Source organism: Tenrec ecaudatus, chromosome 12, assembly GCF_050624435.1.
Source record: "Tenrec ecaudatus isolate mTenEca1 chromosome 12, mTenEca1.hap1, whole genome shotgun sequence".
NCBI classification, from domain to species: Eukaryota; Metazoa; Chordata; class Mammalia; order Afrosoricida; family Tenrecidae; genus Tenrec; species Tenrec ecaudatus.
Window position 1 is genome coordinate 30,181,899 of NC_134541.1, and position 25,166 is coordinate 30,207,064.

At 54.3% G+C, this 25,166-nt stretch overlaps 1 protein-coding gene across 1 annotated transcript; it reads right to left on the bottom strand.

The window, feature by feature from the left end:
• Window positions 1-1,145: 1,145 nt before the first annotated feature.
• On the bottom strand, window positions 1,146-25,135 carry POFUT1 (protein O-fucosyltransferase 1). The gene is made up of 7 exons (XM_075563805.1): window positions 24,949-25,135; window positions 22,638-22,759; window positions 19,902-20,084; window positions 18,721-18,833; window positions 10,952-11,144; window positions 6,196-6,438; window positions 1,146-4,431 (listed from the first exon to the last, which is right to left on the bottom strand). Exons 1-7 carry the CDS (start codon window positions 25,079-25,081, stop codon window positions 4,243-4,245), a joined length of 1,176 nt encoding a protein of 391 aa, XP_075419920.1. The 5' UTR covers window positions 25,082-25,135; the 3' UTR covers window positions 1,146-4,242.
• Window positions 25,136-25,166: the final 31 nt, after the last annotated feature.

The window sequence follows — 25,166 nt, forward strand, 5'->3', positions numbered from 1 at the left end:
GCTACAGAGCCGGTCTGGTTGGCTCTTTCTCCCCTAATTACACACCAAGAGAAAGTCAACTTCACCTTGCACACAGGGGACCTGGGCACCTCTTTAGTGCACTTAATTGGCCATACTTGTTGGAACCTTGAAGACCCCACGGCGTCCTCAGGGCTTCTCAGGGAGGGGTCGGCAGACCTGGGCCTCTCTGCGCACTGGGCTGGCTGACCAGTGCGACATCCTCACGTCCTTCAGACCAGTTTCTCAAACTTTGGCTCCAGAAGAGTGTTGTTTAAGCAGGTTGCTGGGACCCGCCCCTGAGATCCTGACTCCGTGAGTCTAGGGTGAGCCCCTAAGGCCACCTTTTCATGGGTGGCCTACGCTGCAGGCCTGCAGAAGTTGAGACAGACCCTGAACTCTTGGGCATCCAAATCAGCTGTCTGTCTGTGCAGGTGCCTGTGAAGAATGCAGATTCCTGGGTGCGATCTAAGGAGTCCTGGTGGCACTGGGGTCCCATGGTGGCAGCTGGAATGAGGAGGCTTTCGGCTTCCATGGAGAATCGCCCAAACTCGCTGGGGCAGCTGTGGCCTGCCCCAGAAGGCTCTCTGCGAGTCAGGGTGGACTTGATGGCAGTGAGCTTGGTTTGGGCACTAGCTACAGGACAGTCCAATTCCTTGGGGTGTCCAGATGGTCTCAGACCCACTAGCACCACCTAAGAACTTCTGGAGACCACCATTGCGTACTACCTGGGCCCACTGCCGGAGGAGAGAGGTACAGAGAGGTGGGCTGATCTGCAAGGACACGCCCATTCTCCACACTGCTGGGCTCCTGGAGCTGGGGGCATCTTTTCCACCCCACATGCCGTCCGTCCATCAGCAAGGCCTGGTGGCTCTGGCTCTTCCCTCAAAACATCTTGGGATTTTAACAGCAGGCAAGCAAACAGACTTGGGACTAGGAGAGTAAATAAAACAAGACGGTAACATGTTGTTCCTTCTGAAACAGAGTTCTCCCTGCAGATTCCTTAGCCCTCAAACCTAAACAGTGGTCGGAGCGGCTGAAAGAAAAAAGGAGAGAAGTGAAGCTGAAATGGACTTGGGGTCTTGTGACAAACAAGTTCACTTCAAACAATAACAAACAAAAACAAACAAAAGAAACAGTTCACTTGATTTCTTACAATTTTATGTATATTTGTACTTTCCATAGCAAAAGTTTATTTTTTTAAAGTCTTTGATTCAGCAAATTCATTTTGGGGAATTACATGATCATTTTTTGATAAAGAAAAACCTTCAGAAGTAGAAATATTTCTCTGGTACTTTTTAGTAGTGAAAACTTCAGGGTATACTATGAGATGGGTGGGGGAGGAAAATAAGGTGATCCCAAGGGCTCAAGTAGAAAGAAAACGTCTTGAACATGATGGCGGCAACATATGTACAGATGTGCTTGACACCATGGGTGGATGGATGCATTGTGATTAGGGCACTACAAGTCCCCAGTAAAATGATTTACAGGTAATAGTACAAAACAGGCAAACTATGGGACAGCCCTTAATGGAATGTTCTATCATTAAAAACGATTTATTGGGTGCATCAACATAAACAGTGCATTATCACACACTTGGAAGGGAGACCAGGAGAAAGACAGAGCTTTCTCTCCTGTAAAGAGTTAGAAGAACAGCCCACCCTGTCCTCTAGGGTTGCTAGGACTCTGTGCTGCATCGACAAAACAAGTCAGACTCACAAGACGGGCACCGAGACACCCTCGGATGTGGCCAGAATTCGGTCTGCATCCTTGCCCAGCTTGAACTGGTCTTCCTGCTCTGGCCCCGCCACCATTCCCTCCCACATGGCAGCCTGGGAAAACATCAGTTCAATCACGGCCCTCCTGGGTTCAGAACCCGACAGCGCTTTCCCACACCTGACTGAAAGCCGTCTGCACAGGCTACCAGACAGCGCACCTTGCTCTTTGCCCAGCCTCCTATCTCCTCTTCAGACAGATCGGCTCAGGGCCTTTGCATGGCTGTGCCCTCTGCCCCGCAGACGTATGGCTGGGTGTGCTGCCTCCGTTTAAACCTCGCCTGAGCTCCTTATCTAAGGCACTGCCACCCAGATTCCTGATTTTTCCTCCTAGCACTTAGCAACACCTCCCACGATCCATTTACTCATTATATCTCCCACTTACTGGAGCGCCCATTCCTCGAGAGCAGACTTCGTCTTGTCCTCGGCTGTACTCGCAGTCCCCAGACCAGAGCCTGGCCACGCGTGGTTCACGGATGCCTCACTAAATAAAAGATGTTTGAACTACGTAATGCCCCCTGGGAGCCGGGATAGGGTGCTCTCGTGGCGCACTGCGATGCTCACCACAAGGCCAGCAGTTCAGAGCCACCAGGTGCTCTGTAGGAAGGAGATGAGGTTGTCTGTTCCGGCAAAGATTTCAAGTCTCCCAAAGGCCTCCTTCTACCATCTCTTGTAGGCTCACTGGGTCAGAACTAAATCAGTGATGGCTTGGTTGGGTGGGCTGTTTCTTGTGTGTGTGTGTGGGGGGGGAGGCTTCCCCATCCCTGGGGCCTCCTGGCAGTGGCAGGTGCCACTGGGAACTGGTCCTTTTCCCACTGGAGGGCTCGCCTGTACAGTGTGTGTATTCTGTGCAGTGGGCAGCGGCTAGGAGCACCGGCTTTGCAGTAACTGTACCGCCAGAACATGGCTGGGCACCGAGCAGGGGTGCGCTGAGAGGCTGTAACAGACTTTGTCTCTCTCAGTTCACCACGCCTTCCGTGGCGAGCCTTTATCTGAGGCGAGCCTTTGACAACCTCGCAGGCTTTATCACCATTTATAGGTGAGGAAACTGGGGCGAAGAGGGGCAAAGTACATGCCCGAAACCCACAACTGAAACTGGGGAGAAACTGCGCGTGCCCTCTGCTCCAGAAGCCCCGCTGATGCTAATCGGGAGGATGTGGGCCGCCCTCAGAGCCCCACCCTCCATGGCCCCAGGGGACGTGGGTGAGGCTGCCAGCAGCGAATGAAGTTGGGCCAGCAGTTCCACGGGGCGGCCCACACCCCGGGGAAGCAGGGGAGCCGGACTCCTCTCTGAATGGGGCTGGGAGCCGGCTAGACAGCTACACCATTCTCAGAGGGCCCAGGATGCAAACACTCGGAGAGGAAAGCCACCAGAGTCCCGCTCTTACTGTCTCTCCCACTTAGAGCTGGGCAGTCGTTCGAAGCGGCAAAGGCTACCTCTGGTGTTTTGAACCACCCATCACCCCGTCACCTCTGACACAAGTCACCCAGGGGGCACAGGCCTGGCTCGCCCAGCGGGTAGTGGATGTGGAGATTCAGAACCAGAGTCCTAAGAGTACACGCTTGGGCGTCACGCATTTACAGCAGCAGCTGGGTGACAGACGTCTGACGTGGCCATCTTAGGCCTCGTGGGGCTGGCAGGGTGAAGGCACTGGATGGGGAGGTGCAAACTGCATCCCATCAGGGACTCCCGCTGCCACCCACCCAGAGCAGGTCAGAGGAGCTCGGGCTTTGGCTACCCACTTAACGGACATATCTAATCAACCCCTAGGGACAGGAGGTCAGAGGGGAGCGCGCGGTCTTCCACAGGAGCCTGTCAGGCTAGTGCATCCTGGCTCTCAAGCATGTGTTCTGAGCACCCAGTGGTGTCAGACTGATGACAAGCCACCAACCCGGGTGGTCACCATCACCGGCCACCATCACCGGCCTGAGGATAGATGCTCCTGGCCGGGAAGTGCCATGAAAGCAGGTCCCAGCCACCACGGGAGCTCGGTGCCACAGAGCAGGGTCTCCACGCCCCAAGAAATCCAAGGAGTGGCTGAGGAAGGGGGGTGACAATGGCTCTGGTCTGGTAGTGGGGACAGATCGCCTGGAGGAGTAGTCAATACGTCCGGTCCCATCCCCATCCAGTTATAAGGCCACTTTAGGTGCACATGCTGGTGGAAAACGAGGGAAAGGGCTAGAGTGGTCACAGTGGTGTAGGAAAACCATGAAAGTCTTCTGAGGACAGGAGGCAGCGCGCTGCTTTGAACAGGCAGGCCAGGAGACAGAGCGTCCGAGAAACGGGCGGGGGGGGGGGGACTGCAATGGGAGGGGAGGGGCTCCTGCTGCTAGTAGCTCAGCGGGCCTGGGCCCCATCCTCTTCAGGAAGTCCCTGGCAGGCAGGCAGGCAGGCAGGCAGAAGAGCTCACGCCCTGAGGGATAGGTCCTGGGGCCACGTCGGCTGCCAGGCCTGGCTGGAGGGCTCAGGTCAGAACTCATCTCTTGGCTGAGGGGGCCTGTCCATGCCGAAGAAAGAGGATGGCTTCCCCTGGAGGTCCCGTTCCCGCTTCACGAAGGCGGTGAAGGAGGAGACACAGTTGCCGATGAAGTGGTCTGCTTGGCCAAGGATGTACAGGTCAATCTGGGCCACCTCGGGTCTCAGGCTCACCACCTTCACCTGAGGGGGGAGGGGCCGAGCAGGTCAGCTGAGGTGGCTGCAGGCCAAGGTGGGCGGCTGGGCCACCGCACTCAGACTCCAGCCTTCTTTGCTTGGGGCATCATTAACAGCAAAGAGGGGAGCAGGGCAGGTGACAAGGAGCCGAGCATCTGGGCGGTGCTGCCCAGCTGCTGCCCTTGTCCACGGTGAGGCACCCTCCCCCCAGCACCTGACATGCCCAACTCTGGCCTCAGCCCCAAACACATCCTTCATTCCCACCCATCTCAATACCTTCTTTTGGACTGTCCCTCTGCCTCAAATGCCTTCCCTGCAGCCCCCAGTGAGGGTCGCTCTGATTGTACGCAGGCTTAGCCCAAGGTCCAGCGCCACCTCCACAACTGAGCCGGTGATCTGACCAAACAGCCATCGCCCTTGTCCCCCCACCTCCCAGACAAAGGTCCTGCCTGCCCTCTCCCAGGACACCCCAGGGAGCAGCTATCAGCTCAGCACCAGGGAGGAGCAAGGCTCAGAACGGAAAACAGAACACGGTGAGTGGCTCACAGTACCCAAATGCATCAACTCTGTAATCAATTCACACACACACACGTCAGCCCCCCAAAAACTCCCTGGGACTCCCCGCATGCTCTGCTTGAGCACAGTGGTCAGGGTGTGGGCAGAGCTGGGGCTGAGAGCTCTGCTGTCATACGAAAATTCTGGCAGAGTGAGAACCAGCCTCCTGTCATTCAGATCAGGACCAAGAAATACTACTAGCTCGACCGTGGTCAAAATCCCCCTAACAATTCCACCCTTCCCTGAAACTTACCCACCCGGGGCCTACCCACTAGGGTAAACGCTACCCCTTCTTGGGGCAGTGTGGTCCCCTCAGAGGACACCCAAGCTCTTTCCAGCTTGGACACTCGGACTGTCTACAAAATGGGTGGACGGGAGGCCACAATGTGCTGACTTAGCATTTTCTCCGGACACTGGGGCAGGAGAGGGTATGGGTGTCCTTCGACATAAACCCAAGGGCACCCACTGCTGGGAAGTGTATGCCTGCCTTTGAAGGTCGAACTCTGCATGTGGGGGCCTTCATTCATTCAACATAGGACTCTGACCAGGCTAGCCCCTTTGCCCGTACATACTTCTTCCCCTCCTCCCGGCTTAGTCCACCGCCACCATGCGCCATCCCCTCGGGTGCACACAGGGACTCCTACTACTCTTCCTTGAGCACCACTGAGCACCAAACAGCCTTCCCTGTACCCTGCCGCCACCTGCTGCATTCACCCATGACAGCTGACCCTATTCAACACTTAATTGGTACCAGGATGGTTTACCTGCGGTGTACCTGGCCTTCACAACCCTCCTGGGATGAGGAAACAGCAAAGAGGGGATTCAGCCCAACGTCTTCAACCCTCTGCTGTCGTGGGCCTCTACCAAGGGGCCACCTTAGGTCCTTCCCCACCAACATGGCGGGGAGCTTCCTCTGTGGAGGCCCGTCCTCGGTGTCTGTCCCGAGGAGCCCGAAGTATTAGGCTTATTACCAGTGGCTGGGCCTTGAGTCTTGCCTCCCAGGAGCCCTGTATCTTATAAGAACAGACAGATGTGCTTCTGCAGCCTGGGGACGCACGAACGCCCGGAGAGGGGGGCCAGTGCAGAGACAGCCCAGGCAGAAAGCCTGGTGGTGAGATACCGTTGTGCACCTAGTTGGAGCAGGGGGTCAACCCTAGTTATTTTATGGGACCCGCCCCCCATCTGCAAACGCCCTCCTCCCACTCTCACGCCTACCTTCCCTTTGAAGAGCTGCTGGATCTCGGGCACGTAGCTCTCAGAGTCGGTGGCGATGTAGACGGACTGGGCGTTGATCGCCCGCACCCAGAGCTTCACGGCCCGCCGCACCTCCTTGAGGTCCGGGAGGCACATGGTCATGGTGAGCGGGGCCGCCGTGCCTCGGCTGTAGCCCACACACTGCGGTGAGGCCATGAAGTGAGAGCCTGCTGTGCCGTCCTTCAGCATGGCGCAGGCATTTTCCTGCAGGGGCACAGAATTCAAGTCAGGCTACTTCCCCCTCTCCCCCCCCCCCCCCCCCGCACCCCAGGAGCAAGAACAGGTGATTGGAAAAGGGCAGGCAATGCTGGAGGGGCTCAGTTGGCTTTTAGTTTTTGTTTTGTGAAAACGGGATTGAGGAAAACAACAGAACAGTACCAGGAAGGGAAGCTACAATAAAAAGTAACAGGGGCTCTCTCTGGGAGGGGGGAAACGACGCATTTTCTCTTTGAATTTACTTTCTTGTTAACGAGAATTCGCAGGCCAAAACATACACCAAGTCAGGTTTCTCCCTGTCCCTCCTTTGACCGGTGTAAGCATTGATACCCTGCTTTTCTGAGCGCTCCTCCCGTTAAGACAGGCTCACGACCCCTAACGTTTCTATCTACTCTTTCAAGCTTTAGTCAACTGGAGCACGTGTACACTATAGCTCGCAAAGGCGCAGCATACAGATCTGCTTTTAGAGCGAAGCCAAACTATGGCTCGATTTTAGGAAGACTTCAGAGGGTCATTTAAAGATGAACTCAGGTCAAGAGCTTCAGGGGTTCATACTCCCCGCCCACCCCATGGCTCTAGAAAGTCTGTTCAGCATACCCCTCATTTTGATCAAGAGTCTTCTACAGAATGTTTGATTAGAATGTTCAGCAATGGCAGGCGGCCTCATGGGGCTCTTCCGGTCACCTGGCAAAGGAGGCTGTGGTTCATGGAGGCCACTATCCACACGTCCCTTTCTTCCTCCTACTCCCGACTCTCCTTCCTGTTGCTCCACAGGAAGAGAGGCCATTGGTTGTGCCTTGAGTGACCACTTGGAAACCTTTAAGTCCCCAGGCACTACACAACGAACAAGGAGGTAGAATGACACATTGCTACAGCAATGACCTGGGATAGCCCATGAAAACATGACCTCAAATCCCTAAGCCAGGGAACCAAATCCCATGAGCTATATGGCTGTATACACAGCCTCTACATCTAGTTGTCCTTCTGTGTGATTGTAAATTATGTGTCACACTTTTTCCAATTCAACTTTTGTAAGTGTAAGACTTAGGAACAGCAATCAGCTGTACAGCCCTACCTTTCACCAAGGTAACTTCCCCATCCCTGGTATCTCCCGGAAACCCCGGTGGCGTAGCGGTGGTTACAAGTTGGGTTGCTAACCTTACAGCCACTCCTTGGGAGAAAGATGGGGCTTTCAACTCTCATTAAGAGTTAATAATCTTAAGGGGAAGGTGGGGGGAGAAAGGGAGAACCTATCACAATGATCTATATATAACCCCTTCAAGGGGGATGGACAACAGGAAAGTGGGTGAAGGGAGAAGACAGCAGTGGGTGTAAGACATGGAGAAAAAGATTATAAATTACCAAGGGTTCATGAGGGAGGAAGGGAGGAGGAGGGGGGAAATGAGGAGCTGATACCAAGGGCTCAAGTAGAAAGAAAATGTTTTGAGAGTGATGATGTCAACTTAGGAAAAAAAAGAAAGAAAATGATGATGGCAACAACATATGTACAAATGTGCTTGACACAATGGACGTATGTATAGATTGTGATAAGAGGTGTAAGAGCCCCCAATAAAATGATTTATTTAAAAACAAAAGAGTTACAATCTTGGAAACCCCTGTCCTCGTGTCGCTGGATCAGCATGGACTCCATGGTTGTGCTTTGGTTGTCTTTTCCCCCTGCTAGCTCCCCTTCTCCTACTCCTTCGTCTCGGGTTTCTACACGTCTGCCTTTTCTTGTCTTCTTAGAGCAGTGCGGTCATACAATATTGTCCTGCCCAATAATGTGCCTGACTCATTTCACTCCGCATCATGCCTTTTAGCTCCATCCACCCCGTAGCATGTATCAGGCCTGTTTCTCCCGTCAGCTGACGAGCAGTCCACTGCATGTGTGCACCGCATCTTTGCATAGCCATTCGTCATTTGACGGGCACTTAGGCTGTTTGGATCTCCTGCCTGTGTGACAACTGAACTGCTGCAATGGATATTGCTATTCAAGTCTAGTTTTGAGCCTTGGTTTTCAAATTGCTGGGATATATACCTAGGAGTGGGATTGCTTGGTCACTTCGTAGCTCCATTTCTGGTTTTTGGAGGACAGTAGTGTGGCAGTTACATAATCTCCTGTCAACCTGAGCACAGGGGTAGAGTCCAGCCTAAGGTGACCAGATGCCCCACTTTTGGCTGGACGGTCCCAATTTTTAACAATTTGTCCCAGGTCCTGCGGTGTTTTTTAAAGTCCCGATTTTTGGAAAGAATGCTCGACAAGGTAGGGTAGACGGTTTTCGGCTGCCATGTGGCTATTTCGCTAGGATATGAGTTTTATCAATGGTGTCCCGCTTTACCAATGCTAAAATCTGGTCACCTTAGTCTAGCCTGTCAACTAGGTCACAACTTGGACCTCATTTGGAGGTGAGACAGAGATAAATAGCTCACTGGAGGCCAGATCTTCTCTCTGCCTTCCTCTCCTGCCGTTGAGATACTCAGAGAGCTGGCAGAGACATGTGGAGACCCATCCCAGTAATGAGATGTTTCCACCGCTACGGGATCCACAAGATCTTCTACCCAACTGGTTTGGGATCATCCTGTATTCAGCATCATTACATGTGTTGTGTGAGTCTGAAGAGGAATTTAGAGACTAGTATCAGATACAAGGGCTAATATTGGACTTATGGACTTGATCTGGAATGGGCAGGGATGTTTTAATATACAGTTACTCTTTGATATAAAACTATCTCTTACACACATATGCATGTCTCTGGATTTGTTTCTCTAGTCAATGCGGACTAACACCTTAAACAATAACCAGTCACATGGTGTTTCCGCGTGGCCGCACCATTTTGCATTCCCACCAGGTACGTGTCCAATTTCCCTGCATCCTGGCCCATGTCTGTTGTGCTGTTTTGTTTATCTGAGCCATCCTGGCGGGAGCAGGATGGCACCTCACTGTGGTTCTCACTTAACCCCAAGGACAAGGAGTTTGGTGGCCAGTTGAATGCGCTCTCTGATGAGATGTGTATCCCAGTCCTTTGCCCACTTTATGACTGGGTTGCCTTTTTGTTTTTGTCGGAGATTTCTACATATTTTGGTTCTTATGGATATGAAATCTCCCGAGATACTATTTTTTATAAATGTCCTCTTCTTGGGCATACTGCATTACCTGGGAATACCAGTAGTAGACTTCTACACCGTACAGGCTACAATGGGCAGCCTTATCGGACTCCTGGCTTTTGTGGGAAGGGTTCTGATATCACCCCGTGGTGCAGTAGAGGATGTTTGCTGTGGGTTTCAGAGACAGCCGTATCAAGTTCAGGTGGGTCCTGTGATTACTGGTTGGCAACATATTAATCTTGTGAATGGGAGCTGACTTTTATCAGATGCTTCTTTGGCCTTTACTGAAATGGTCATATGATCTTTCTTCTTTGGGTGGTAGTGGTAAACTTTACTGCATTCCTGAGATAACTTCTGCTTGCTCGTGTTGTGTGTCTGTAACACGCCTTTGGATTCTCCATGCTAATGTTTTCCTTAGGGTCTAGGCACCGAGGTTCCTAAGCGAGCACAGGTGGTAATTTTCTGAGTTGCTTCTACCTGAGTCTGGGATTAGCATTAGGGTAGCTTTATTTATTTGTAAAAATGGTTAGTACTCTGTGTCTTTTGGTTTCTAGGCAAGTCCCTTAAAGTTTTGGCCCTGGTGGCGCATGGTTACAGGTTGGGCTGCTAACTACTAAGCCAGCGGTTTGAAACCACCAGCCACTCCTCGGGAGAAAGAGGAGGCTTTCTACTCCCATAAAGAGTCACAGTCTCGGAAACCCACAGGGGCAGTTCCACCCTGTCCTACAGAGCGGCTATGAGTCAGAACTGACTGAATGACAGTGAGCTTGGCTTGTTGAAATTTTGGCGGAAACCACCCATACCCTAAATGGGGCCCGTTTTCTGTTCTTTATGGCATATGGGTAAGGAGAAGACTTAGTGAATAAATGTGATTGCCTCGTCAACAGACTGTGAATCTATTTTCATCTAATTCCACACTCTCCATACTTTTCCACACGGGCATTTCCAAGACACAGATGTCTTGGTAGATGTTAAGGAGGCTGTGGCGATGAGGCCCAGGTGCTCCCACTAAGAGGACAACCTGACCGGGTTCCTGGACATTTGAGGGACCTTCAGATGCCCGGAAGAGGATGAAAGAAGCTTTCATTGCTTGGGAGCCCCACTCACCTTCCTTCCCATAGCTTCTCTCTCAAACCCATAGCTGCCCCCCAGAGGACTCCTGGGCTGGCCATCTCTCCCCCGCTTGAAACCGCAGTTTACCTTCTGCTACGTGAGGCTCAAAGGGCCCTGTTAAAATTAAGAGCTGACAGGCAGGTGCTTAGAGCCCCATCACTGGCGGGTGGCCGTGGGACCAGGAGACATAAATGCTGTGGATGTGGCAGAGTGGGCGCCTCCAGGGTGCTGGCGGGGACCTAGTGCCCTGAGCTCAGGGATGGGGAGGGGTCGGGGGAGTTACCCAGTCCGAGCCGATGCGCAGATGAATGCCCACGTAGGGCCGGCTGAGGTGGGTGTGGATCTGGGCCTGCCCCGCCTGCACCATCTCCTCTGACCACACCATGTATTTCTGGAGCTGCCGATGCTCCTCCAGGACCGGGAACTGGGCCGGGGCCCCTGGCAGGGCGAGCACCGGGTGTTCTTCTGGGGGAAATCTAGGTGTGAGAGGGAAGTAAGGGAAGTCAGATGGAGGCTGCAGAGAGGGCCCGGCTGCCCTCTCCCTCTACTCCCCTGCCAGGGACAAAGGCTGGCACTGCACCAGGCCCCAGACGCCCTGCACAGGGGCCCCTAGAACATGCAAGAAGCCTGTGAAGTTGTGAAATCCCAACGGGCTGATAGGAAACCTCAGTGGCGGTGCTGGCTGGGGACACGATATGTATCCCGTCTCAACATGCGGAATTTACAACCCTTTTTTGCTTGCTTAACAGTTAGGCATTTACAGTAGACCATCCCAACCTTTTGTGTGCCGGACTAGCTCCCAAGCGGTGGTGCGGTCGCTCCCAAGAGGGCGGGCTGTCTGGACTTGGTTCTGGCCTTTGGTCCACATGGCGGGGCTGAGAGGCTTGGCTGCTCCTGAGGGCGCTGGACCGGGTGCTCTCACAGGGAATGTGTGTGCTGGGAGCCAGGGAAGGACCAGCCAGGCCTACCCTGGATGCCCTGCAGGTCTACAGATCCGGGCCCTATTACACCTTCCTTACCACACTTCTCTAAGGATTTCATGTCTGTCTGTCTACCCAGCTGGGCTCAGGCCTCCGCTGGCAGTGGCCTCAGGGTGTCTAGAGCACTGGGCAGCACATGCACGAACTCAGTCAATATTTGCTGACCGGCTGGGTGAGGAGCAGACCTGTGTTCCCTGAGCCCAGCCCGTGGCCTTGGCAGCACAGCACAGCGAGCCGGTCCATGAACTCCCCAAGCATGTTGCAAGCCCCCTCCACCGAGCGTGCCTTCTTCCCCTGCCAGGCAAGATTCTTTCCTTGCCTTTACAAAAATGGATGCCGCCCTCCCAAAGAAGTTCTACATGTTGGCTTGTGTTCTGGCCACACGGGGCACCTTTATGCATGGTTGCTGAAACACTGGAAATGGTCCCGCTTGTCCTTCAACAAGCAAACGAGCTCAACTGCCAGGGGTACAGCCTCACCCTGGAACAGTCCGTTGCTCACAAAGGTGACGGGAGCCAGTCCCCAAAGGGCGTCACGGAAATGGACACCAAATCTGCGGGACCCTGAAGCGGCCCCCATGATGACAGACTGGGCAGCGTCCTGAATTTGGTGAATATCCTTATCTGTACATGCGATCGGACTGTACAGAACCAAGTGCAGAGCGAGCAGGTGCGTGCGCTCACACGGGCACAGGTGAACCTGGAGCGGTCTGAGGAAGACGTGCATTAGGAAGAGTATGAGCTGCGGCAACGTCCACAGCCTGCTTGCGCTCTCGCTTGCAGGAGTTTGGTGACCCGTGGGCTACTGTGGGTAAAAGGCGACACGATCGCTTCTGTATGGGTCTCCAGAACCATTTCCCTGAAAGACGGTGACCTATGTGCAGCGAGACAACGTCCCAGCTCACACGTCTGTGCGCCAAATCCACAGACCTAACTTGTGGCTTCACTTCTCTCTTAACAGTTTGTAAGCTTCACCCCCCATCCCCAACCCGGCTCTTTCTCTCCTCCCCCTCCGCAGGAGGTGACATGTTTTCAACATTTGATGCTTCCAGCCCTACTTTGTACCAAACTCGAGACACGGTTTATACAACAGGTCGTCCAGTGGAGCCCTGGTGGCTGCTTAGCGACAATGCCCCACGTGTGAAGCTACTGCGAAAGAGCCTTCCAGCCTTGGAAACCCATAGGGGCGGTTCGTGCCGGTCCTAGGGCCGTGGTTCTCAGCCTTCCTGATGCCCAGACCCTTTCATTCAGTTCCTCGTGTGGTGGTGACCCCCCAGCCATAACATTATTTTCATTGCTACTTCATCACTGTCATTTTGCTACTGTTCTGAATTGGGCGACCCCTGTGACAGGGTCGCTGCGACCCACAGGTTGAGAGCCGCTGTCCTATAGGGTCACAATGAGTTGGCATCGACTCGGTGGCAGTGAGTCTGGGATTTTCGTTTGTTACCGGATGTCTGCTCTGACGCGGGCTGTGCCCCTGCAAACTGAGCAGGAGGCATGAAGACCCTGTGCCTTTGAGCTGGAAACATCCAAGAGCCACGTAGGGCACAGCCTGGCATGGAGAAAGCCCTCCGAAAGGTCTGGCTATTTAATTATCCCATGGCACGGAACCTAATCTCAGCCTTGCTGTTACTCAACCTAACTTATTTGGTCGTGTGGCCCACTGTGCACGAATCAGCCACAGCTGATTGGACAGTAGGGCTGGCGCACTCTTTCCCTCACATACCAGGGTCGCAGGGGACCCGCACTCATTCTTCACCCCAGCAGACTCTTTCCAGATCACCACCAAGACCAGCTGCCACGCTCAAGCCTCAGCTCTGTGGGGGAGGAGTCTCTGTCCCATTTCTCTGTCACCCCAACACTGATGTGCAAAACCACCACCTTCCCTGCTTGACTGTCAGCCATCACAACAGGGAGCCATTGGCCCTGTTGAGCCTACACACTGGTGCAGGGCCTGTGACACAGAAGTGACATACATGAGCTAACCGGTGGCCTGGCTCCAGGCCACACGAGTCTCGTTCGACTCTCGCTGTTGGTTTACACACACACATACATGAATCTACACATATATGTGAGTCTAACTGAGCCTTATTACGTGTCAAGCCACGTCCCAATTGCTCAATGTGAATTGTCTCACTTGAATCTCTCAGGAGCCTCATGAGCTAAGCTAGCTCCCAAACCAGCTTAAGTTCTTAAACCCCTGCACCTCAGTCCCATCTCCCCCCTTGAAAGTTGGAAGACAATGTAAGGATGGGCTCAGGGTTCATCCAGATGGACTACAGCGTTCCAACAGTCCCTATGCAGTAAGCACCCACTGAATTCAATCTCCACTCAGGTGGGGTGTTCACTGACCCAAGGCCCAAAAGGAAGATACAGCCCTTGAGGCACAGTGAATTACTTAGGGCCTGTCTAGACATATCTTGCTGCCATCGAGTCGGTGCTGACTCATAGTGACCCTTTAGGACGGGGTGGAATTGCCCCTGTAAGTTTCCGAGACTCCAACTCTTTGAGAAGAAAGCCCCGTCTTTCTCCTGCGGAGTGGCTGGTGGTTTCAAACCGCTGAACTGGTGGATTGCAGACCAACACCTCACCACTACACCACCATTGTTCCTCTAGCCAGAGTTCGTCTTGTTCTTCCCACCAAGCAACTGTTTTCTGTGGAGGCTGGGAGAGAAAGTGGAGGAAGGGGCTGATTGCATTCTATGGTTCCCATGGCTGTCATCTCTCTGGGCATAAAGTGAAACAGCTGAGAAGCAGGGGGACGGGCTTTCTGCCAGCAAAGACCATCCTCTGGACCCTGCATCTGGTTTGTCTTTTTCTGCCGATCTCCAATTCTTGGCACCTGACCTGTGGCCAATCACTTGAACTGATTTTGACAGCTTCTGAAGACTTGGGGACGAGACAAATTCTCTAGACGGACAACATCTGAACTTGGGAGTTGGGACTTACCAGTACCCTCAACTCCGTGAGCCAATTTCCTTCATGTTGTGCATTCTGGTGGTCACTGCATTGGACTGTGGAGCCCTGGGACGTAAGGGAATGTAAGGAGGGTGGAAGTGGTGGGTGATGGCAGAGATGAAGACGTGGGACTAGTTTGGAGAAGTGGGACATTTGGGACATATTTAACATCCACCTCCTTGGAACTAGTCTCGTATTAATTTTTTCCCCTAAAAGGAACTATTTCTGTACTCCTCCACCTTCTCATGGCTGGGTACCCGGAACAGAGACATTACTCAGGAGCCCATGTGCTGAAGTATTGACCAGTGGGATGCACACACAAGAGGTAAAAGGGGCTTCTGGGAAGGCCTCTAACACATTTGGGGGTACGCCCTTCCAACCGTCTGGAACAAGGGTGTGATGCTTGATCCCCAGCAGCTGTCTTAGCCTGTGAGGTGATAATGGGGTTAAAAGCCAGCACTGGGCTGGCTTAGCGGAAAGGCCGGAGCTGACTACTGCCCACCTGGCGGAGTTGTCGTGCCTCCCTGGACTACAAGGCCAGCACCTCTTCTGCTTTAGAAAACACCTATCCCGACAGGTAGCTCATCTGCTTTCCTGCTGCATGTAGCCTAACTTGTGCCCGATGTACCCAGATCTGCGGTCCACAGGCCTCCTTTATGCGGCTGCACGAGAGGCTCAGGGGCTGGAGACAGTCGATCGGAGCCTTTCCAACTTGGTGCCCCAGGCCTGCCCCCATGAAGGTCGAGACCCTTCTCAAGGGCACTGAGGAACGGTGTGAAAACCCATTGACTTGACTCACCCCTTGTTTTCTGGAGTGGGCCCTGAGGCCAGAGAGGGGATAGGAGCCAGAGAAGAGCTTCGCTTTCCAACCCCATTCTGCCCAGCACCCTGGTCCGAACGACAGCTGCCTTCAGCAAGTAAGGACTCGAAATGACTAAAAAAATGCTCCAAACCATCAACTCTCCCTACGTACCATCCATGGGCCGGTCAGAGAGATCGCCTTACCACGCGGCACAAAGCCCTGCATCCCCGACCCTGCTCCCCTCTCCGTTCTTATCGCCTGCCTGGCAGAGGCAAGATGGCCACCAGGCACTGGGTCTCTCTCTATGCAGTGGAGCTGATGCTCCCTCCCATTGAATCTGGCAGAGTGACAGACACTTCATGGGTTGCCAGGGCCAGACTGTCAAGGCCCAGCAGGGTCCACATCCTGCCTCCGGAACACTTGCTTTCTGGATGCGCCCTCTTAGAGTGCAGCTGCCATGCTGGAAGAAACCCAGACACAGGAAGTTTGGATGTGCACACACGCCATGCGCTCAGGTAAGAGCCAGCATCGCCTGCCAGCTGAGGTGAGCATGCTTGGAGGGGCAGCCCAGGTCAGCCGGCAGGTGACTCTGGCCCCGCTGACAGCTGGCAGCACCTACAGGAGACAAGGACTGCCCAGCTGAGCCCAGTCCCCCCAGACTGTGAGGCCACCACTTCGTTTTGAAGTGGTTTGTCGACGTGGCGGCAGACACGTCCTGATACTCCTTTGATCCCGCCACACCAGCCACACAGGCGGCCGCTCGGCCCTGGGATCAGACAGGCTCGTTTCTGCCGAGAGGAATGACCTCTCGAGCCCACTGCCTGCCTGCCTGGCTCCCCATGCTTTGGGCTGCAGTGGCCGTGTCAGCCCTGCTGCTTACATTGCGCCTGCTTGGGGCCTTTGCAGCCCCGAGGCCATAAGGGAACTATCCTGTCTCCTCCCACAGACTGTGAGCTCCCTGAGGGCCAGCTGACCTGCCTCGCTCGTCCTCACCTGGGTCCCCAGCACCCAAGCCAGTGGCTGACACTGAAGACTCACTCTCCCATGGCCACAGAGCCGATGCTGACTCAGTGGCCCCGCAGAGTTTAAAAGGCTCGTGACTTTACGGAAGAAGCAAGCCCGTCTTTCTCCTGAGGAGCGCTGGTGGTTTCAAACTGCTGACTTTGCGGGTGGCGTCCCAACGAGTAACCACTTCGCCATCAGGGGTTCCAACAGAGGACGGGGAGGGGGAGGATGAGGAGGAGCTCCTTGCATGCACAGGGAAGGAAGGATGGAGAGAAGTGAGGGCTGGCAGCAGCCCAGGTGGCTCTAATTCTCTCAAACGGCCTCCAGCCACCTCACCTCCCCTAATGACCTCCCTTTCCTCCCAAATGCAGCCTCAAGCCACCAGCTTCCTCAAGGCCTCACGTCAGTGCCACCGCTCCACCAGCTCAACCCAGTTGGTGTGTAGGGCAGCAGGGAAGACAGGTTTCAGAGAGGTTCCCGAGGGACGCGTCCACGCACCACTCTCTTCCCTTCTGGGTGGCTTGGTGTCTTTTCTGACTTCACAGAGCTTGCTTTTGGAACTACGCTTACAGCTGGTGGCATTCTCTCCCCTGGCCTAGTGTCCACAAGGCCAAAGATTGACCATAGGGACCAGTCGCATCTCTGGAGGGCAGGCATGCCTTCTGGCGATAGCCCCGGTCCTTCCGAGGAGAATACAAGGACCAAGAAGGTGATCTAATGAGAAGGCCTGTTTGGGGCCACTCCTGAGTGGGGTTAGCACCTGCCAGGCCTGCCAATCAATTCTCAGGAGCTCCTGAATGAGCCAGGAAGGGCCCCGAGAGTACCTGTCGCTGTTAAAGACAGTGACCGAGAAAGGGTGCTTTGGGGCCTGACTGCCTGGGTCCAGATCCTGGCTCTGCCTCCTCAGGCGGCAGGACCTTGGGTAAGTGACCCTCTGCCCACCACCTTGCTTCCTTTTCCTCTGTGTGAGGCACAGAGGGCAGTGACACCCACCCCACTGACTTGGGGGCGAGGTCATTGCGTTACTATTGGCAAAGGTGTGGAATGTATCCGGCCCCGAGTGATCACTAAATTAAAAAAAGAGAAGTGTTTCCAGTTGCATTTGCTCCCTGCGCCCACTGCACATGTGTCAGAGACCTGTGCTGCCCCGGGCTTTCAGAGGAACGTCCTTCCAGAAGAGAGACCTCCGCTTTCCTGGTCATGAAAGACGAGCACCGAGCACAGCTGCCCACTCAACAACAGCCACCTTGCCGAGCTCAGTTTCCTCCTGGCAAGTGGGAACCTGCTTGTCCTCACCTCAAGAAGTTCTCCAAAGGCTGACATAAAAATCAACATGCAGGAGCGCTACCAAGTGCCGATGCTGGCTGGGCCCTTGCTACTTGCTGGGTTCCCTCATGGGCTCTGAAGCAGGTGCCCCCTGCTGTTCCTTCGAAGAGGAAGAGGAGACTTAGGCTGGAGCTGCCTGCCGGTGGTCCCCCAGTGAGGGAGGGGCGCGGGGGCTCAGAGCCTGCAGCCCGGGCCGTTTCCTATCATCTGTCTAGCTCGGGCTCAGTGTGAGCCAAATGAAGGCCATGGCACCGCTCCCCATGCACACATGCGATGCACTCCTCACAGCTTCTGAGCTGGCCTGGCCCGACACCGCCTCCTTGGGCCCTGCTCGCGCTCTCTACCCCCCACCACGCTCAGGCGCCAAGGTGAGGGATGGTCCCCGGCACTAGGCTGCAGCTCCCTGGAGGGCTTCCTGGTTTTGGTACAGCCTTTGACCCTCGCACACTGTGTCTTGTCCATGGCAGACGCCCTATAAATAGTTTATGGCCCCTACCTATGCCCTGCTGCCCTATTTCCCCCCTTTAATAGGGCCTCCTGGAGCATTGCTAAGGCGGCACATGCAGCAATTAGCAGGATGACATCACTTCTCAGTCTGCACCTGAAGTTGTTCTTCTCTAGAACAATTTTCACCTTGGAAGGAGGAAGGTGACGAGGGAGCGATTCTCACGCCCAGAGGAGGAAATGGAGCCGCGTGTGACCGCAAGGTGTTCTTTTTATGACATCTCTTATCAGCCAATAAACTCTTGCTCAACCTCGTGGCCGGCCAACATCCCACCGCGTCAGGCGCGGAGATGGGAACAGACTGCGCCAGATCCCAAGTTCAACAGACAGGGCGGCCACACCTTGAGTCTCACACATCAAGGCGGCCAGAAGGGAGAGGGCCAGAAAAGGTGCTGAGTGTCTGTGGCTGGAGATGGGGCTGGCTGGTGATGGGGTGACCCCCCCCCGCCTCTCCCCCGCTGGCCCCGCCCAGTACCTCTGGATCCACTGGGCCTTGTAGGGAGAGCTGAAGGAAATGCCTGCAAAAAGTTCTGACTTGTTGAAGCTCACGTGGAACTGGTCCCAGAACGGGCCAAAGGGGTTTCCTTCCTACAGAGAGAGGCAGAAAGAGGGGGAGAGAGAGGAGAGAGCGAGTGAGCTGAGAGGCAGGCTACTGGGGAGGGAAAGCTGGGGTGGGGCACCCCTGGACAATTTGATCCAGACTGAAACCTCTCCCAGGGGTGGCCACTTTGTAGCTCATGGGTGGATGCCGAGGAGAGCGGCTGGACTTCCTGCCTGTTTTTAGCAGGTGCCTGGCTTCCTCACACATCCCACCCAACCTGCCCAGTGGCATTTCTGGTGTGTGTGTGGGCGGGGGGGATGGAGGGGGGGAAGGGGCGGACTAGAGAGCTCGAGGGACTTGGATTTGGGACTAGGAGCTGGAGTGTCCAGATGTCCCAACACCATTCTTTTCCACATAGAAACCAAGGACCAGAGAGGGAAAGACACTTACCCAGGTGACACGGCAAGTGAAGCCCGTGTTGGGCTGGTGAGCCAGGTCCTCCTCCTCAGACTCAAACATGCACAGGAAGACTTACCTGGGAACTGTTGTATTCCCAGAGGGCCAGACATTTGTCAAGTTCTACTAATTAGAACATGACCACCTCTCGAGTGCCCAGTCAGCAGAGGACAGGGTGCAGGTTGAGAGGGTGGTCAGGGGAGCCAAACGGCCTGTCGCTGAAACCCGGCTCCACTACTTAGTTGCTGTGTGACCTTGGGCAAGGGATTGAGCCTCTCTGTGCTGGGCTCAGCTTCCTCTGGAAGGGGGCTGTCAAGCGTTGTCAGAGGGCACGAAGGGTTAGTCTGAGGACGGCTTGCTGGGCAGTACCGGGCACAGAGGCAGGCTAGGCAAGCAGGAGCGTTACTGTTTATGTGCACATCACTGCTCAGACGCGCTCTGGCACCCAGGCCACCTGACGCTCCGTGAGGGGATTTTCACACCCCAGAGCAGCAAAGTCATTTGCCTATGGTGACACTGGTGATACATGCCAGCGATGACTTCACTCTCCGCCTTGCTACCCTCGGCACTTCTGATGCCCTCCCCACTGGGTGCCGCCACCCAGGGGCCCAGAGGACCCGGAGTGGGATGAGAAGGTCCCCCGGCCCCCCAGGACCCACCTTCATGGGGCACGTTTTTTTATCAGGGCTCCTCTGGGCTGCCACCTCAAAGCAGTATGCCACCCTCCTCTCGGGGGGCCAGTGGGTGGGGGCCAGATTCTCCATGAAGTCCTCCAGGCTGATGACCCGATGGTAGGCCTGGAGGGGATCCAGCTTGAAGTACTTCTCATAGGACACGTGGAGCTGCAGGAATGGGGAGGAGAGGGGGCAGAGGCCCTTCCTTAGGGTCCCAGAGGCTCTTTCAGAGACACACAAACAAGACCACACCCACCAGGACCCGTGGGGGCAGCTGGTGCGGCATGCAGAGAGACTTCTGGCGAAAGACACGCCTGGGAAAAGATATTCCCAATTGTAGAGCGGATTTATTTATTTTAAAAAGGCAATATCCCTTCAGGGTAAAAATGTCTACTGGTCTCTCGGGGGCGGGGGGAGAAAGGGGGAGAGAGAGGCACATGATTCAAGCCAAAATGTGGACGGAGATAGAGGCCATCAGTTCCCAGCCAAGGCATACCACATAAATCCCTGAAACTAGTGCTCTGGGATCATCTTTCCACCCTCAGCCAGAAACCTCGCCCAAAGTCCTCTTAAAACCCAACCCAAGCTGAGTCTCACTAGTAAAAATGTCTGCCTCTGGCAGCAGGCTCTGAAGAATGATCTCTACAGGATCAGATAGCAGCAGGAGAGATCAGATGGGGACCTCAGGGGCAGTGAGTTTATGTTAATGGCTCAGCTCAGCAAAGGAGGGGGAAGAGGATGGTTGCACCACTGGAAGGACTTGGCCGATGTCACCAGGTTGTACCTGCTGGAAACTGCTGAACTGGTGTCTCTTTTGCTGTGGACATTCAAGAAATACTTACAACTTTGAAAGAAGGAAACAAGAGTGACCCAAAGAGACACACAACCCCACGTGGAATTAGGAAGGTTATAGTGAGAAGGCGCCACTTCTTACCCAGGAGACCACTGAAAACTTAGAAACGGGACTTTTTAGTGCTGTAAAGGAAGTGGGTTAGTGGGCACTCTCACCAATGGCTGGTGCATTCTGGGACCACCCCTTGGGAACGCAATCTGGCAGGATGAGGGGACCCTGCTGGTGTGATGGAGTCCGTTCGTGTTGGGCCGTTAATGGGCTCCACGGGAGGAAGAAGGAGGCTTTCTGCTCCTGTAAAGATGTACAGCCTTGCGAACCCACAGGGCAGTTCTACTTGGCCCAGTGGGGTGGCTGTGAGTCAGAACCGACTCGACGGCAGTGGATTGGTTTCTCGGATTGTCCCAATACTGGGCATTTTCCCTAGAGCAATGGCTGCACTTTGGACCCAAGACTGCTCAGGGCCTCTCTTGCATGACAGGTGAGAGCATGAGTCACACCAAGCACTCGAAATCCACCTTAGCCCTTGCTGCGGGGGTGGGGAGGTCGCCACCAGGACGACCCAGGGGCCCAGAAAGGCTGTTCCTTTCATGGGCTTCATCCGTGGTGTTTTCTGTTATTCGTGGCACAGATGAAGCGACCCTGAGAACAGGCTCAAGCGCTGAGTGCACTCCGTAAATCTGGGAGGCAAAGGGTCACAGTCGAAGAGGTGACACAAGTTTGTCATGAAGCTAACGTGGTCATCAGAGAAACTGGCCTGTCCCAAGTGCTGACTCAGCACCAGGCTGCTCACTCGGGCTGGGGGACATCAGGTCCATGGGCTGTAGCGAAAAACTCACTGCTACTGAATCCATGCAGACTTATAATGACCCTGTGGGGGCAGAGTGGTTACCTTTGGGCTGCTAACTATAAGGTCAGCAGTTTGAAACCACCATTGGCTCCAAGGAAGAAAGAGAGGGCTTTCTATTCCTATGAAGACTGACAGTCTTGGAAACCCATAGGGGCAGTCATGATGAGCTACATGGATTGGCTCCTTGGATTCTAAGAGGCACCAGCTAAGTAGGGGTTGGGGCCTGCCATATTCTCAAGGACGGGGGTAATCGAGATAGAGGTGACAGGGCAGGGGAGAAGGAACTCAAGGGTGTGGGACCAGCACCTACCTGCCCAAGAGGTTTTCCAGCAACTGAAGAAGACAGGAATATATTCTCATAAGGGAGAGGGGAAGCGGAGGCAAGGCAGGAGCTCACCTTGCCCCGGGCACTCTTCTAAGCCCTTCAAGTACCTTAACTGGGTTAACATTCTCCCAACAACCCGGGAGTTTTACAAATGAGGAAACTAGGGTTCTGAGAAGTTCAGTAACTTGCCTGAGGCTGCGAAGCCTGTGAATGGCCCAGCTGGAATTCAACCCCCTTCTGTCCAACACCAGAGCTGCTGCGGGCTGATGGGAAGCCTCCGTTTCCAGCACTGTTTGGCCTCACCCTCTAGCAGTCTACTGCTACCAGTCAAGGAGCAGGGGGGTGGGAGACAGCACTGCAGCCGGACAGCTTGAGTTGTGGCCCTGGGCATGTCACCCTCTGCCTCAGTCTCTCCTTCAAAACTGCTAACAGCACAGTAGCCTCACCAGGGTGTGGTTGGGGGGAAATAGAAACCCGTATCCTTAAGCAGTGCTCCAAAGGCACAAAGTGCAGGCTCCGGACAAATGTCCGTCCTTGTTTGGATGACTCCACAGTGGTGGGCTGTTATGCCCTGGAAGTCCTCTTTGGGTGGGGGGAGGGCAAGCCTGAGGGATGAGAGGTGAAAGGCCAGAGAAGGACTGGGAGTCCAGCAGAGGTGTGGAAGGCTGGGGCTGAGGTCAGTGGGGCGGCACTCACATTGGTGAAGGGAGGCTTGTGATGCTGGTACTCAATCCAGGGGGGCACTGCCAAGGTGCGGTTCAGCAGTTTGGCAAATGCCAGTGAGCCCAAGAAGTGATCAGCCTGGTTCCCAAAGCGTCCTGCAAGGGATATACCGGGAGGTGAGGCGTGGTCCGGCAAGAGGAGACACTGGACCCGAGTTCAGAAAAGGAGAGAGTCTGGAGTGGGAAGGACAGGAAAGTGGGGAGCCCGAGATCAAGCCTGGACTCCTGGGTCTGACATTAAGGCCCTCCAAGCCCCACCCCTTCAGCCTCTGCCCCGCCTCCCCAAGTTTCTAACCAGTTCCCAAACATGCTCTCTGCTTCCACTCCCATCCCCAAAGTCCTTGCTGCTACCGCAGCCAGGAAGTCCCTTCCCCCTCTCTCCATCCATCTGCAGAGGAGGTAACCCCAGTGCCTCACTCATTGGGGACCTTTCAGCAGGTCCCAGCGCTCTCCCCACCACCCCAACAGGAAGGGATGAGTGAATTATGGTCTTCTCCTTTCCTTCAAGGCCCTCATACTGCCCCTCTTTGCTATCCCAGCATGGCACCCATTCAGTCATTCCCCAAATAGTCTTGGGGGCCACAATGAACCAGGCTCTGGCCTAGGTGCTGAGATGCATAGCACTCACTGTTCCCCTGGGGAGACACAAACATGGACCCAAACAAATAATGGGATAGGCTTGGCCGTAGCAAGAAAGAAATGGAAAATGTTTGGTGATCGAGGACAATTGGGAGGCAGGGGCTTGGGTAGAGGTCAGTGCTGTCTTCTTGGGGACATCTGGGATCTGCAGGACAGGAAGGAGGTAGCTTGGCAGAGAGGGGAAGGAGAAAGTGCCCCAGGCGTGGGATAGCATAGTGCGGGTTGGAGAGGCTGAGGATGTTTGCAGAAGAGATTTGTAGGGCTGCAGCTGGAGGAGAAGGGGAGGATGCCAAAATGACCAATGTGGGCCAAAGCATGCAGAGCCCTCAAGGCCATGACCAGGGCTATGGAAGTCTTTGGAGAGTTTAAAAAATGGGGCAGGAGTGGTTTAGTGGTAGAATTCCCACCTTCCATGTCGGTGGTAGTTGGCATGTGTTTCAGTACAGCTTCCAGATCGACAGACTAAGACGAAAGGCCTGGCAATCTACTTCCCAAAACCACACAGTGAAAACCTTATGATTTACAATAAATAGTCTGACCCACAGGAAATCACGGGACTGGTGCAGGACCAGGAATGGATCACCATGAGTTTTATAATAATGATCAATCATTTGAATTAGAGGATTAGATTGCAATTCTCAACCAGCCCTTTGAATCTAACTTTCCCCCTGCTCAAGTTTATTTTTCCATAGCATTTATCACCTTCTAAGATACTGGTGGTGTACGAGTTATGTGTTGGGTTCCTAATAGCAAGGCCAGTAGTTCGAAACTACAAACAGCTCCTTGGGAGAAAGACCAGGCTTTCTACTCCCATCAAAAGCTAGTCTCAGAAACCTAAAGGGGCAGTTCTACCCTGTCCTATAGGGTCCTTATGAGTTGAAATCCACTTGGTGGCAGTGAGTTAGAGGGTTTTTTGGAAGATACTATGAAGGAGCTGTGGTGGCGTTTCGGGATAAACATTGGACTAGCTAACTGCAAAATCCAGAGTTCAAGCCCACAGCCCCATCTTGCTAAGAAAAATGAGGCTGTCTGCTCCCTATATGGACACCCTAGGGAGTCCAACTCTGCCCTATAGGATTGCTCTGGGTCAGAATCTACTCAATGGCAGATGGAAGACACCATGACATTTATTTATGACATTGTGTTTATCTTTTATCATTTTCTCCCTATTAAAATTACGGGACTACAAGGCAAGGTGTTTTGCTGTTTTATTCCTGCCATGTACCCAGCCCAGAGAGCAGGGCCCAGTACAAAGGAGGCATCCCATAAATATTTGTCGAATGAATGGAAGAATTCCAGGTACCAGCATGGGTTAGTGACATCAAGTTCTGCCTCACTAATTCCATTTACTAAACTCAGGGCTGGCTTAGATCATAGCTCCGCCCATCACTAACTGCAAGACCTCCTGCTATACACATAACTTCTCGGGGTCTCAGTTTTCTCACCTGTCAAATGGAAGGTTGGATACAGTGACACCCCCCCTCAGCACCCTGGCAATTGGCGACCTGAGGAGAGGAACGAGCCTTGCTCCAGTGCTGGGGATCACTCCTGGACCTGTTAAGGCATCAGCAGACACCACGGTGGGGTGCTTTCGCCTTTCCTGGCCTCAGTTTCCCCATCTGAGCAGAGGGCTCGGGAGGCCTTACCCATGCAGGGGCAGTAGAGCAGGTAACCCGCCGGATCCCAAGAGCCTGCAGGCAGCCCTGGGAGCGGCAAAAGCAGCAACAGGAGGGACAAGCGCGGCGGCAAAGGCAACGGTGCCCACGCGGCGGCGCCCATGACGGCTGCGGAGCCTGAGCGCGCCCCAGCGTGGACGCGGGGAGGGGAAAGAGGGACGCGAGCGTCCGCCCCGCTCCCAGCGGTC

Coding starts and splice junctions, on each gene's coding strand:
- POFUT1 (XM_075563805.1), bottom strand. CDS start 25,081: ATGGGCGCCGCCGCGTGGGCACCGTTGCCTTTGCCGCCGCGCTTGTCC. Junction 11,145..18,720: donor AAGGCCCAGTGGATCCAGAG/GTACTGGGCGGG, acceptor TCTCACACCTAG/ATTTCCCCCAGAAGAACACC. Junction 6,439..10,951: donor TGCGCATCGGCTCGGACTGG/GTAACTCCCCCG, acceptor GTGCCCCTGCAG/GAAAATGCCTGCGCCATGCT.